The sequence below is a fragment of the Gigantopelta aegis genome, chromosome 6 (assembly GCF_016097555.1).
Source record: "Gigantopelta aegis isolate Gae_Host chromosome 6, Gae_host_genome, whole genome shotgun sequence".
Taxonomy (NCBI): domain Eukaryota; kingdom Metazoa; phylum Mollusca; class Gastropoda; order Neomphalida; family Peltospiridae; genus Gigantopelta; species Gigantopelta aegis.
In genome coordinates this window covers 46,163,861-46,179,956 of record NC_054704.1, presented here as the reverse complement: position 1 = coordinate 46,179,956, position 16,096 = coordinate 46,163,861, and the positions used below count along the sequence as shown (strand labels likewise).

The following is a 16,096-nucleotide window of genomic DNA, read 5'->3' as shown; positions in this document are numbered from 1 at the left end:
GAATTCCCCCACCCCATGCCAGGGCTGGTGTCCCCTGCTGTGATTTAAATTATTTTGCTGGGTGGCCAGCCACGTTGGTATCGGTGTTAATAAAAAGGCAAACCCAGCTGCCAAGTCTGTTATGAATTCCCCCACCCCATGCCAGGGCTGGTGTCCCTTGTTGTGATTTTAATATTTTGAGCCGGTCCTTGAATTGTGACAGTCCTGCTACAAGCGATGCACAGTTAAAGTTTCGTTTTGTTTAACGACACCATTAGAGCACATTTATTTGTTAATTATCGGCTATTAGATGTCACACATTTGGTAATGTTGACAAAAGGTCTTTCAGAGGAAAGCCGCTACATTTTACCATTTGTAGCAAGTGATCTTTTCATATGCACCACCCCACGGACAGGATGACCTATACCATAGCATTTGATATACCAGTCGTGGTGCACGGACTAGAACGAGAAATAGTCCAATGGGCCCACCGACGGTGATCGATCCTAGAACGAGAAATAGTCCAATGGGCCCACCGACGGGGATCGATCCTAGAACGAGAAATAGTCCAATGGGTCCACCGACGGGGATCGATCCTAGCTCGACTGAGGGTTAGGCGAAGGCTTTACCACTGGCCTACGTCCCGCCCCTTGAGCTACTACATACATGACGATCAGTAACACACTATGCACAGACAGAGATATTCTAAACAATAACATATATTTAACATGTTATTGTTAAAAATGGTGTTTATTCGGAAACCACTTGACAGTAACAGCAAACTCAAGACAGTCTCTTTATTAAGTTATCTCAACCATAATGTTATATCGAGTTTATTGACAGTGCTGTGTGTGCATACATCTACCATGTATCCATGTATGCACAAACAAAAGAAAGGCATAGCTGGCTGTTAAAAATGAACATTTTAAGAAGTACAGGTATTTAAAAACCTTCTGGAATTCGCCCTCGTGTAAGAATGTAAATATTGCAGACATTTTCATCACTCTACAACAGACATATCACAAGTCGTTGTATGTTTATTAATAATCGGTAAGATACGAGTAGATTGTAGCCGGTAACGGTAGTAGTCTTAGTTTCGCAGCTACGCAGATAGATCAGGTCGTCGTCGTCGTCATCATCATCATCATCATCTTCTTGTTCTTCTTCTTCATCATCACAAATACCTTGTGTTCTACTTTACGTGTCCAGGATAACGTGCTTAAACCTTTATTTGATGGAAAGAAATGTTTTATTTAACGACGCACTCAACACATTTTATTTACGGTTATATGGCGTCAGACATATTGTTAAGGACCACACATATATTGAGAGAGGAAACCCGCTGTCGCCACTTCATGGGCTACTCTTTTCGATTAGCAGCAAGGGATCTTTTATATGTACCATCCCACAGACAGGGTAGTACATACCACGGCCTTTGATATACCAGTCGTGGTGCACTAGCTGGAACGAGAAATAGCCTAATGGGCCCACCGACGGGGATCGATCCCAGACCGACCGCGCATCGAACGAGCGCTTTACTACTGGGCTACGTCCCGCCCCTTAATTTGATGGATATAAGCACGTAATTAACATCATCGCCATAATCGTTGACCTCGTCGTTTTGTGTTTATGTTTATTTATTTAATTATCATCATCATCATCATCATCATCATCATTTTCTTTTCTTTTTAATTGATTTTGTACTTCGAGAAGAAAAAAAACCCCCATCCCTTTTACCCGTGGCGCCTCCCTGGTATGAACGACTGGGGTGTGTTTGTTTTAGCGTACATACGTACGTACCATTTACCTATTTCATTCATAAATCTCGACCTACAAAAAACGACCGACCTAAATGACTCGGCACATATTGCGGAAATATATATAGTAAAAGCGGAAATAACCAAAACACCCATAAAGGTGTCAAAGCTTCGCTCAATCAAATTGACAGCTACAAGACCCCCCCCCCCCCCATTAATGTTATGTAATGTGTGTATTGAATTTGAACACAGCCTTCGATACATGTTAATTAAGATTAATATGTAGTTGCATCATCGAAATTTACAACGTAAACGTGATTAGTAGTTTTTTTTTAATTCAACACTAAAGTTTTTTTTTTTTTTTTTTTTTTTTTTTTTTTAACGAGAATGTTGGAGCACATTGACATTTCAAATATTTAATAATTATAACACGTAGACTTAGAGAAAAGCCGCTACATTTTCCCATCGGAGCAAGGAATATTTTATTTGCACTTTCCCACAAAGAGGATAGCACATACCAGGGCCGTGCCCTCCTGGGAGCAGTTGTTTCCCTGAGAATCTCACTTTTTTTTACTCCAGAAAATAGCATACCAATCTAATTAGAATTAGCTCCACTGGTACCAGTAGAGCTAATTTTAATCAGATTGATAGCATACATATCTCAGGGTTTAATTTGTATAGTATTTCATTTGTTTATACAAAAAAATACTGACCCCCCCCCCCCCCCCCCTTCACAGTTGTGGGGCACTGGTTGAAGCGGAAAATAACCCAAACAAAGAATGCGTCAACTCAGGGAGTTCGACCCTTCGCCCCAGGCACCTCACGATCAAGTGAGCACTCTACCGACTGAGCTAGATCCCCGTCCCTTGATATTAAAGAGATTTCCCTCAGCTGTCTGCCATTGTTAATAGGTCTTTGTCTAACCGGAGTCTTTTTAACGACTTTATATATTTAAATGACACAAACTACATATTAAATTTAAACATGTTCATTATTAGAGTACCATGCACTGTCAGTGTATGTAACGTGTTTCTGGTCGCCGTGATCTTTGTAATAGATCAACAGACACGTGTACAGGGGTGGATTTTCAGAGTCGGAAACCCCTGCCTGCTCAAGCACATTTTCATATTTTAAAATAAATTTTCCACAGGAGCATGCTCCGACCCCTATAAAATTCGCTCGCCAAAGTCTAGACCCCCCCCCCCCCACACACACACACATACACACTGCAATAATCTCTGCACCCACGCCTGCTCATATTAAATTTTGTTTTCTTTTAATATATTATCATTATTATTATATATACGGGTTTTTTTCGTATGAACGAAATTAAAACTATAGTAGACCAATCCTGTTTGTGCAGCTACAAACATTAGGACAAAAAACCCCCTAAAAAAACAAAAAACAAACCAACAACAACCCCCCCCCCAAAAAAAAAACAAAACACCCCCAACAACAACAAACAAAAACCCACCGAATTAACCGATGCTGATATTATAAACAAGGATTTAATATGTACAAGGATTTAATGTATTCAATATGTAGTTTTAGCTTAACATTTACATTGAAAAAAAAATTCAAGATCCTGGACAATCTTTCTTTTTGTTTTTTCTTCTTTATTTTTTTCTTAATACCAGAAATTATCGCATCATAACTAAAACGGTATCAGAATCTGGCGAATTCTTTTACGTTTTGTTTTGTGTTCGGGGTGTTAGTCTCTCCTGACCCACTTCCTAATATAATTGTGTCTGGAAGAGACATTTGTTAATGACATTACCGACTCTTTGACATATTTTTGAATATTGCATCATTTGGCAGATGTCGTCTGCCCTTGAGATAATTGTCCGTTACAAATGTCATACATACAAAAATACATACCATGGTCGTAGGAACGGAAAGGGGGCCGGGGCATTTACTTTCTTGTTCTAAAAGTGCATATCGTTCTTGCGGATCTGCATACAGGTTCGACAAACATGCACATACGCATACACGCATACATGCACACACACACACACACACACACACACACACACACACACACACACACACTTTATCTCTCTCACACACAAACGCACATACACACATGCATTGATATACACACACGCGAGCGCGCACGTGATACACGCACACACGCACACATACATTCATAACCTCTGAAAATGTATACGACTAAAACATGCATTGGGAGAACAAAAATCGCAAATAGTCCATAGCAAAAAATACATGTAGACAATTTAAAAAAACACCCCACGGTAATCATATTATATCATATCATATCATGTCATATCATATATCACATCATATCACATCACATCACATCATATATATCATTTCAAATATATATATATATATAAAAATCCTATATTGCCTTGGGGTAATACATGAGACACGATTATTTAACTTTATGAGACATGTAGGAAAGGCATGTTTAGGGTGTCGTGTAGAAACAAATTACTATAAACTTAGCTTGTGGCGATAAGGCGTGAACTCCAGTAGCTTTCATTGAGATTCATAATACATGCACCTCTATCTTATTACCACTGACTAACATTTTGACTGAAAACATATTTTATTGCATATAATCTGTATATACAAAATAATTGGACACAGGTTATTCAACTTACGAGTCCTAATTACAAACAATACATTGTACAACAATGGCGACTGCAATTTTCAATAAATAAATCAATCAATAAAACTATACGTTTTCTTTTCTTTTTTTTCAGATCTGTGATTACATTGCTACAATCACAAAAATTTAAACTGTCCATTCCATTTGCCGTTCCCATACATAGTTGTGATTGTAAGATAGCTGCGGTAAACCGACGAGATGGGAACACTAGGCTAGTACACAATTCCACACAACCATGAATGGAGAAAAATGATAAAGAAATTAAAGGCCGTCTGTGAATGGTTACAAAACGAGCCTCGGTTTGGTTTAGCCAGTTCCGCACAAGCTGCGACTTGCCCTAGGTAAGAGGTTTCCCCGACTCGACAAGACATCTGATTGGCTGACCGGAAAAGAGGTTGGTGATATCATTCTATTTAAGGTGGACATCGGGATTCCATGTGCATTGTACACACTGGGTTATCTAATATAACGGACAGAACCGAAAACATGATTCGAACGATTCTTGTAAAAGATGGAAAGAAATTCCATGTGACTTTATCGTCGACTGTGTTTTCATACACGTCTACTAAAAAGATCAATGGAAAACTTCAAAGTGGTAAGTTGATTTGTATTGTTTTAGTATCGAAAAGAATAATTGATATATAATTAATATGCAGCTGGTGATACATTGTGTGTATAATTTACTTACGATATTCTTTTCTTTTTGTTTTAATTGTGCACAAGATAATAAATTGTGTGTAATATACTTACGTTTTTCTCTTTTTATTTATTATTATATTTTTTTATGTATATATAATTGTTTTTGATCTCTTGAAGCGTTAAAAGTAAATAAAATATGTAACATTAAATTAAAATAAACCTGCAGCCAACGCTTCTTAATGATGTGTGTCCTTATGTGTATACTTAATATTGGGGCTATGAAATGTATAGGGGTTGGACGATGCCAGCTATAGGGGTGAAGGGGGAATCAGTTATTATAATTATTATGTACTATTTATAATCAACAAGCTTGGTCGTACTGAAATAATGTTCTCATAATATGATAATACTGTGATGAAGTATTTTGTGCACTTCACAGAGAATTGGTAGGAGTATAAAATTAAATATTAATTCAATCTCGTGTGTTTCTTTGCTTTTCAATTTGGACAAGGAGGCTGTGCCTCTCACCATTGCATCCAATGCTTATATACTGACAACATCGAATTACATAGGCATAGTTCTTTATATTTCTTCTCTTCTTATTCGCTTTTTAAAATTATTATTATTTTTATTAACAAAAAGAAACTAATTCAAATTATATCAGAAATTATAATAAATGCTTTTACCATTTTACAGGTTTTTTTGTGTATTTCCTTTGCAGGTAAAATTGCAATCGATCAGATGATTGCCCTAAAATCGGAGACGACCAGGAAGGGTGATTCTTTGCACTTAACGGGAATTATTCTGTACATTGCCAAAGATGTGACCAGTTCGAAACTGTCAGTGAAAAAACTCATATTTCACGGGGAAGGCGATACCTTGGACAAATTAGTGAAAACTATCCAATCAAGACTTAAAGGTACTTAATTGTGTGTATTTGAAGATAATTCAAATGTAAACCTATGTGGGTTTTAAAAAAATGTATATTTTGTTTCATCATCATCATCATGATCATGATCATGATGATGATCATCATCATCATCATCATCATCATCTTCTTCTTCTTCTTCTTCTTCTTCTTCTTCTTCTTCTTCTTCTTCTTTTAACCAAACAAGCAGACGAATGTATCTTCCCATTATTCTTATTTTAAAAATTACGACTCCGGTAGTTACCTTTATATGAGATACGGGTAATGCAATTAGGATGTGACTACTTACAGGTAGGCCTAACTCTTTTCTGTTGCCAAAGAAAAACATAAAAAAATACGAGTAAGGCCGCGAATGTTTCCACCTGATTTGTATATCTGGCGTGACGCGGCTGCTATTTATAATCCAACAAAAGGGGTGTCCCTGGCCGTGTTGTCACAACTGGGCTGCAAAGTGTTCGTGCCAGGTCTAAAGTGTATTATATACCTGCTACCTAATTCATACAGTGCACAGTGTTACATTTGCACCCAGGGGCAGAGCTGGTTTATCCTAGTAGAACATGTAGTACGTGCTATGATCCCCGCGCTTCAGTGGGCCCCGCGGTGATGTGTAGGCCTAGATCTATTTTCCCCAGGTTATTTTTCTCCTCTCCCCGAGGGGGTTGCACAATATATATCCTGGGAAGGGGGTCCCGCGGGTCCTTAAACCGGCTCTGCCCAGGGGTGATTCTAAGGCCGCGCGAGGTCTCGTGGTAATTCGTCTCTTTGTCGATCTTTTAAAACCCCCTGACAAAACAGACATCATTAAAGAAAAAAAACCCAACAGTATTGTACGCCAATATCAAAATTCCAATTCTATATCCATGTTTTAAAACTGATCCACTAATGAGGTCACATGTAAGTAGGATCAAGTCTTTTACTAGGAGAGAAGTGGGGCATGCCCGTGGAAACGATATGTACAGAGGGGAGCGGGACACATAGTCTGACATAGTATATACTTAGTGTGTGTGTGTGTGTGTGTGTGTGTGTGTATGTATGAAGGGGGGGGGGGGGCATATTAATTTATATTAACGAAGTACATATTTTGGACCTCGACTGAGAGGATAAAAGACCACATCCCATTGATTCCTACATCCCGGAGTGGGAGGTGGTTGGTGGTTGGTGGAGTGGGTTGTATTATATATACGTAGACATTTATGTATGTATTCCCTAATATCAAAAGTTTAGTTTGTACAAAAGTACGGTAATAAGGTTTTTTTAAGGCCACTTGTAGTCAAGGTCAAAAGATTATCGGGGTTCATGCATGGGGTTTCCCCCAACTGGATGGGTTTGCTTGTTACCTCGCTTCTCCATACTCTAGGGCGGGTCTGAAATACATTATAAACGTAGTCTATAATTATATACATGAATTCCTGAGGTTAGCTATTACATTCGATACACTCACAAATCTTATTTATCGTCTGGTTTGTATTATACAAGCTATAAATAGACATCTACTATATATTTTTTTCCCACCTGTTGATATGATGTTCCTATCAATACACTGGGCTGTATGTTAAACGGCCATTCGGCACATTTACGCCCTACTAGGTTTTTTCTTCTTCTTCTTTATGGACATTATATTTTTAAATTGTAGACAGCACCAGACCACGGGAAGTGTTGGTGATTATCAATCCAAACAGCGGACGAAAGAAGGCAAAAGAAGTCTTTCATAAGAAGGTGGAGCCCTTTTTCCAGTTGTGTGGAATCAATTCAAAAGTTATAGGTGTGTATTATTTAATATCCGACAGGTGGTATTGAAAAAGAAAAAAAAGAAAGATACTGTTGGAACTTTTTGTGTAGGGGATAACAACTGAAGTTTACACCGTAACTAATCAACACGTGCTTGCTTTACTTTGTATCAATGTAAGGTCACAGGATAGTCACATGGTTAGGACAGCTGATACATGATCGTACGTGATGAAATATTTGTATCAGGCCGCGATGTAGTTAGGCGGTAGAGTGCCTACCTGAACAGGGCCGTACCCAACAAAAAAAAATAACTGGGGGTGGGGGTGGTGTTGGGTTGGTGGTAATAAAACATAAGAATCTGGGCACAGTTATATAGAGCCTTCTCCAATTAAACCATTTTTTTTTAAATAAAAAGAGCGGTTTTCATATTTTCTGAAAGGCAAATACCCCCCCCCCCTTACTCCACCCCCCCCCCCCCACTATTTTAAGGCGCGTGTGCAGAGGTTTTTTTTGTTAGTGTAGCCTATGTAGAAACAGCGGGTTTCGGATTCCTGTTTGACGAATGTCGTGAAGCCTTAGGCCTATATACATGTACCTATTAGTAGCAAATATTTATTGCACCTCAAGCAATATCCCCCTCCACCCCTAGGATACAGTATACCAGAAAAACCTACGGAAAACAAATTTGCGCTGGCAAATGTTAATTAGAATGTATGTTGTATTTTCCAGTTACCGAGCGACCAAAGCAAGCACAGGAAATCCTTCAAACTGTTGACTTAACTGACGTTGATGCGTAAGTACATTAATATATTTAGATTTTTCATGTGTTGACGTTGGTGTGATATTTTTTTCTACGTATTTATTTCAGTTTGTTAAAAAAAAGTAATAAAATTCCCTCCTCCCCTCAAAAAAGACCAAAAAAAAAAAAAGTTTTAAGGAGGAGGTGCAATTTAGAAAAAAAAGTTTCCTACAGTATTCCCATACGTGCATTTTAGATAATCGTTCCCCAAAACAATCAGGCGACCAAACTATTACATGTTATCCACTAAAACAAATAATAACAATCCTTTATATTAATACGTTGAACACAGGATTTAAAAAAATATCTATTCGAAGTTCAGGTAGGGTACGCACCTAAATCAGTCCTTGTTGTTTCAGACCCGCGTTTAATCACTAAAGCGGCAATTACGTCTCTCTCTCTCTCTCTCTCTCTCTCTCTCTCTCTCTCTCTCTCTCTCTCTCTCTCTCTCTCTCTCTCTCTCTCTCTCTCTCTCTCTCTCTCTCTCTCTCTCTCAGTGTGTGTGTGTCTGCCTCCCTCTGTGTGTATGTGTGTCTGTCTGTCTGTCTCCCTCTGTGTGTGTATGTGTGTGTGGGGGGGGGGGGGAGGTGTCCTGATTTTGTCGGAGCGTTCTTTTGACTCTACGTTGTACGGAGGTACGGGTTCAAAAGTGTTGTTGTTTTGTTATTCAGACTGATGTTGAGACCGTTGAGATTTGGCTTGGTTACAGCCAGTATTTTTGGCTACTACTATTTGTTCTTTCTCAGTTGTTTGTATGTGTGTCACATGTGCGTGCGTGCGTACCTTATAGATAGGTAACTTCCCCAAAAAGATCCAATTGACCAAAACAGTATATATATATATATATATATATATATATATAGACACACACACACACACACACACACACACACACACACAGACTTTCCTTCTAATTTACAACAATATAATTTGCTGCTAACAAACATTGTGTCGCTTAGCAACTGCAATGCGATGGTCCAACAAGTTCATTGTCCGATTTCTATACATGGAGATTCTTTAAAAAAAGTTTCAGATTTTAAATCTGAATACCGTAGATTCTTTTTATATAATTTGGTAGGTGAGTTACCTATCTATAAAGTGCAATAATGAACTTCGGAATACTATATAAAAAGAATCTACGGTATTCAGATTTAAAATCTGAGACTTTTTTTTTAAAGCATCACCATGAATAAAAATCGGACAACGAACTTGTTGGACCATCGCATTGTAGTTGCTAAGCGACACAATATTTGAACAAACAATTCTAGAATAGCAGCAAATTATATTGTTGTAAATTAGAAGGAAAGTCTGTACTTTCGCTCTCTGGTATACATATATTCGTCCGTTAAACGGAGGTTTTGTATGGGAAGCCACTTATTTGGTTTTGTGCAAATATGTAATGTTCAGTGTCCCGTTATTTAACATCAAAGTGTGGTGTGTTTTCTTTCTTTCTATCTTTTTTTTCTTTCTTTTTTGTTTTTAAATAAATGAATAACTCAATATATATAATATGATTTCATTTGTAGCGTCGTCACTGTTGGTGGAGATGGCATAGTCTGCGAGTGTCTCAGCGGCCTTGTAATGAGAGCGCAGAAGGATGCTGGGATTGATTTTAATGACCCGGATGCAGAAACAGTTTCATCAAAAATTCCAATTGGCATTATTCCAGCTGGTAAGCTTAAATTTTTATTTTAAAATGGAAAAGAAACAAGCTACGTGTATATGCATATATTTTAGTCAGTTTATTTCTTATAAAAATGTATATCACTTAATAATATATACGTGAACAATCAACTAAAAGAAATACAATAAAATAAAATATTTGCACTAAGATATATCAAACAGAGTGTTAATGAAGAATTGTATAGAATGTTTCTAACAACTAGTATTTGATATCCCAGGGTCTGGTGACTGCATTGTGCAATATCTACATGGAAGTCGTGACGTCATGACAGCAGCCATATACATCGCATTAGGTAAGATGATCTACAAATAATTCCAATCTTCAATCAGTCTTTTGTAAATCAAGGAACCATCCACTCTATTTTTGAAAAAAACCCACCCATTATCTTGCTTCTTTCTGGAATAGGCATAGTGTACAGATCATTTACTCTAGGGGATGGGTAGACCGCATGGGGTTACTACAATTACACATTCTTTTAAAAAAGAAAATGTAATATTTGATATGTACAAGAATACATCTTAGAGCATCTACAGTTGAAAAACAAAATCCTATATACACATCCTTGTTTTACAAAATGTAATTGAAAAACATATTTAATATGTACAATAATGCATCTTAGAGCATCTACAGTTGAAAAACAAAATCCTATATACACATCCTTATTTAACAAAATGTAATTGAAAAATATATTTAATATGTACAATAATGCATCTTGGAGGATCTATAATTGGAAAACAAAATCTTATACGAGAAATTCTCCCACCCCAAACCTTTCTAAGTAGTGCGTGACTTTCCGTTTCCATTATTAATAATTATTTTTAATCATTATTTTTATACTTATGGCTCTACCCCTCCCCGTGTTTTTAGGCCAGGTACGACCTTGCTGAAAAAAGAAAGAAAGAAAGATATGTTCTTATTTGTTTTCTCTCTGTATTTGACCAGGCAAGACACGACCTGCCAGTGCTGCGAGTATCCACCAGGGTCACAAGCTCTCTTTGTACTCGGGCCTACTGGTTGGCTTCGGTTTGTTCGGCGACATCATGAAAGACTGTGACAAATTCAGATGGATGGGCGCATCACGATTTAACAGTAAGTACTCGACCATGCACCTTTGAACTTCACTTCACTGAAAACCTCGGAGAATGTGCCCAAGACAGTCGTGCTTGAACCTTCAGTGGACGTAAGCACGAGTCAAATGGTTGATTGATTGATTGATTGAGAGGCAGTCGCCCATTTGTGGTGGTGGAATACGTCAGGGCGGAACTTACAAACAATAAGCACGATCGAAAGTAATTGATCTGTGACGTATAATTTAATCTGAAACTGATGACAGTGACGCACAAATTATTCCATGTGTATTATTCATTGAAGCGTATTCATTGTTTTACTTGGAATACACGTTTAAATTTTGTTGTAACCTTTGGGTTTTTGTGCGGTTTTTAAGGATATGTCAAAAATAAAATATTGTGGTCGTGTCCGTCAGATACGATTTATTTTTCAACTCGCTGTTTAAAAACGTACCCAACTTGATTCCGCTAAATACATACGCTTTGTTATCCCATGGCCACGTATGTACTGTTCTCTGTGCATAATCATATATACCACAACTTACTTATTTGAAAGACATGTTTAATAAATGTTTTTCAACAAGAATGATATGCCTTTCGGTTGGCCATGGAAATCTTACAAAACTCACTACATAGCGAGAAATCGTCATTTTTACGGCACCCACGAATATATAACAGACACGAATATTAGACCTCGTACAATATATAATGTTTAATTTAGATTATAAAATAAATAATTAATATTTTGTATAAACAAAAAACACCCCAAAACTCCAATAAAAACATTGTGATTAAAAAATAATAATAATAAAAGTAAATATAACTATTACGAAAATACGTGAAGCTTTAGTTTCATTTTCGTTTTGTTCTTCTTTCAGTAATCCCAATGGCCACCGTGTTGCGACGTCGTATGTTTGACGCCGAGATCGAGTTTCTGCCCACGGACTCGATGGAGTGGCAGAAGCTGGAGACGGAGGGGAAGCTGTACGGGGTGGACACCTACACGATAACCAGGAGGGCGAAAGACAAAGACAGCAGGATGATTCCCTGCTTCGGCGACGACGCCCTCACGATGTTCACCACGAGCAAGTGCAAGTTCTCAGAGCACGTGCGGCACCTCATCTCCGTAAAGGAGCACAGACCTGACTGTGTAAGCATCATTTGTTTCTCGACACGTCGTTATTTGTGGCTGCAAAATTAGGGCTGAATTTACTTACGAAGCATTTTTGGTTTTTCTTTTTTAAACGCAGGTATTTAAGCATTGTAAATATATGTAGTTATACGCATTTAAGTCGAAACAGGCTTAGTAAATTCGACCATTAATTTTCTTCTGATTCAAAATAAAATGGTGGTGTGCATATTTTAAATGTGACAATATTTCTATTTTGTTTTAAACGTTTAACCTTATGAGTATTAGCAGTATCTTACGACTTTCTTAGTTGTTACATGCATTTTTTTTGGTTGGTACGAACATATGATCTGATTATCATAATAAATAAACGATTACATTCGCGTACCGGACATTTACGAAGCTCTTTTAAAACAGTATTACTCACCAGAGAACTGATTTCATAAATTTTGTGCCTCATAATTATAAGACAAACATATTCGAGTATAAGTGGACATATCAATACTCCACAAGATTTGAGCCATTATACAAAATTTATAAATTGAATAAAATTTAAAGTATGTGACCAACTATCGCATACATTTTATGTTTGTCCAACTCGATCGATCTTTCATTTGAAGCTGCAACTTCAAGTGTAATTTGTAGACAGTATTTAGGCATTTTATAATAAATCATCAACTTTACCCCCTACCGTGTCATCCTTCGATTTCTCTAAGATATTTTCTTACAGTCTAGGTAAAAAAAAAAAAAACATTTAAAAAAAGAAGAAAGATATCTGGTAGTGTTCTGTTTCTAGCGGTATGGATTTACGTCACTGCTCAATTCCCATGTAGCAAAGTACGTGTACAATACGCAAACACGTCTGAACTTAGTTACCTTACCTTTTGAGGAAAAACTTGTCTTCAGTAATATATTTCATCCGCAGCTGTTTAAAAGTTGACAATATCAACGTGACGTGTGCGTCATATGAATTTATCAAATAAGCTGTAGTTGTGTTTGCATTTTACACAAGTAAAATATACTGATAGAAATAAATAAAGGATCACACAGATAGCAACAAGAAATAATGACTGCATCAAAAATCAATTCATATTGTCAGAAGTTGGCTGGGAACATATAGGCAGCCAATTCAACACTATAGACATTCAACCCCACATTACAACTTGGTATGAAATACAGACATTACTACGCTAGTTGTGAATTGCATTTGGTCTACAATTCGATGTGTTCCCTTATTTCTTTCCATCAGTATATATTATAGGACGAGGAATCAAAATTGCAACTTAAAACGTTTTGCTACCTATTTCTTATCTTTAGAAAAAACCCCCAACACATACAAGAACCCCCCCCCCCCCCCCCCCCCCCCGAAATATGGCCTTTCGATTTATTTGCCTCCTTTTATTTTTCAGTTCGACTTCGATTTCGTGAAACAACGCCGAGTTAGAGGTTACAGGGTGAAGTTGAGCGGAGGTCCCGTGACTACGAACAGTGACGGAGAGACCGTCTTGGTTGACAAATATTACATAAACTGTGACGGCGAGGTCATAACTGTATCAAAACCGGAATTTGAAGTCCGGCTGCACAAACATGTAATTCCGCTGTTTGGAAACTTGAATGAGTGAAATTAAAGAAAACGAAAATCTTCTTTATGGACGCTTTCTACAGGTTAGACACTTGGAAAAGGAACTCCTCATTAGGGAATGAGGCATTGCATTATCGGTCATGTTGCCTCCTTACCGGAAGGAGCTCAGTTGGACGTCGGGATAGATGCATGGCAGAAATGAATTTATGTTCTTGGTACCAGTTCTACCCAGAGAAGTGATATGAAGTCGCGAGAATAACACCTGAATTACGATTGTTGAAGTTTTTGACCATGTAAGAACTGAAGGTGGCGTCTTCTTGTCAAGCATTACAAGAAGAACATAGACGTCGTGAGGATTATAATGGACTAGTACATTGTATGGTTCACATTTATGTTTTTAAGGCGAAGAACTGGTAAAAAAATACAAACATTATTGCCAAAAAGGAAGTTTGTTTGGACCCACGAACCCCCACTAATAATGCGCCAGAAAGTGCTTGAATTGTGTGAATAAAATTTACAGGCGTTTTGATAATGTCGCGATCGGTTAACAGGCTATTAAAATCGTTCTCTTTACTTGAATTGTTGTTAATGGTTGTGACTTAAGATGCTACATTTTGTATGTGTATTTTGTGCACGGTTTTAAAATAGCATTATCAAAGTTATCATTACTTGTTGAACATTATATTGATGTTTGGAGATGGTTTATCATTACTTTGTATTAATGTTTGGAGATGTTTTATATTTGTAAAGTATAAACTCTTTCACATGTACGCACTTCCAAACAGGACTCAATAACAGCACATCGAACAGTAAAGCTTGTCCGACATTAAGGACATTTATTTTTAGCAAATGACACCATTCCAGTTAGGATGACATAATAATAATGTTCGCTTACAATAGGCCTGAAGGTCGTTGAGCAATCATGCATGTTGACATAAAATACATTGACATGCATGCGTTATATGATGTATTTACTTACGTAAAAGAGCTGAAAGGTGTGGATTACGACATTGTGATGATGTTATTTTAAACGTTTTACGTTATAAGACGGTTATATCCGGGTACAATCAGTTGCAACACATTGGACACTGATTCGCTGCGTGCAATCAAACTTGATATTAATTTATATTTTGTTATACGACTTGTTTTCTTGCCAAACTATTTATGTGTATATTTATTTTTTACATAAAATTTAATAAATAATAAAACTACAAGTGTTGTTGTTTAATGTTATGTGTTTAAAATACGCCGGTGTAGCTTGGGCTTAAAATGGGTTCTTTTCTTTTCACATAAGGAAGCTGACAATGGCTCAGTAAAGGAAGGCATTATCAACTGGGGGGGGTGGGGGTGGGGGGTGGGGGGGGGGGTGGGGGGTTATAACAGGCGCGGATCCAGGATTTTTTTAATAGAGGGGACCCAAAACCCGTTGTTGTTTTCGAAAACAGAATTTAAAGGTCCTTGACTGGTGGACGGGATAAGTTAGCATTTGTTTTGGGTGTTTTCTTTAATATATGTTTTTTGACCATAGATAGGGAGCCCGGGCCCATTGAGTCCCCTCCTGTATCTGCGTGTGTATATAATCTTCAAAGTGTGTGTGTGGGGGGGGGGGGGGGGGGGGGGGAGGAGGCGGTGTCTTTTGTTCCCTCTACTGCTTCCAATGACTATACTCCAGCTGCAACATGTTTTTGAAACGATCTCACTCGATTGGCATCTAGCGTAATCATCTTCGGGTGTAATCACATGTTTTACATCTAATAGCAATTATATATGTTGCTGGGACGGAATTAAACAATTAATTATAATGCAGGGCTCTAGACTGTTTTACAATCACTTTAGAGCCTGGTTTCCATAAAGTATTTAACGGACGCATATCTACAGGGGGCGAGGTGTAGCCCAGTGGTACAGCGCTCGCTTGATCCGCGGTCGGTTTGGGATCGATCCCCGTCAGTGGGTCCATTGCGCTATTTCTCGCTCCAGCTAGTGCAACACGACTGGTATATCAAAGGCCGTGGTATGTACTACCCTGTCTGTGGGATGGTGCATATAAAAGATCTCTTGCTGCTAATCGAAAAAGAGTAGTCCATGAAGTGGCGACAGCGGGTTTCCTCTCTCAATATCTGTGTGGTCCTTAATCATTTGTCTGACGCCATATAACCGTAAATAAAAAAATTT

At 37.7% G+C, this 16,096-nt stretch overlaps 1 protein-coding gene across 1 annotated transcript; it reads left to right on the top strand.

Moving 5' to 3' along the window:
* The first annotated feature begins 4,834 nt into the window (after positions 1 to 4,834).
* On the top strand, positions 4,835 to 15,138 carry LOC121375705 (ceramide kinase-like). Its single transcript, XM_041503295.1, has 9 exons — positions 4,835 to 4,963; positions 5,729 to 5,926; positions 7,569 to 7,697; positions 8,393 to 8,456; positions 9,989 to 10,134; positions 10,364 to 10,438; positions 11,089 to 11,235; positions 12,092 to 12,363; positions 13,752 to 15,138. Exons 1-9 carry the CDS (start codon positions 4,855 to 4,857, stop codon positions 13,962 to 13,964), a joined length of 1,353 nt encoding a protein of 450 aa, XP_041359229.1. The 5' UTR covers positions 4,835 to 4,854; the 3' UTR covers positions 13,965 to 15,138.
* Positions 15,139 to 16,096: the final 958 nt, after the last annotated feature.

Excerpts from the sequence above, each read along its gene's own strand:
- LOC121375705 (XM_041503295.1), top strand. The coding sequence starts at position 4,855 with ATGATTCGAACGATTCTTGTAAAAGATGGAAAGAAATTCCATGTGACT. Across the intron at positions 10,135-10,363 it reads AATTGGCATTATTCCAGCTG|GGTCTGGTGACTGCATTGTG; the intron begins GTAAGCTTAAAT and ends TTGATATCCCAG. Across the intron at positions 10,439-11,088 it reads AGCCATATACATCGCATTAG|GCAAGACACGACCTGCCAGT; the intron begins GTAAGATGATCT and ends GTATTTGACCAG.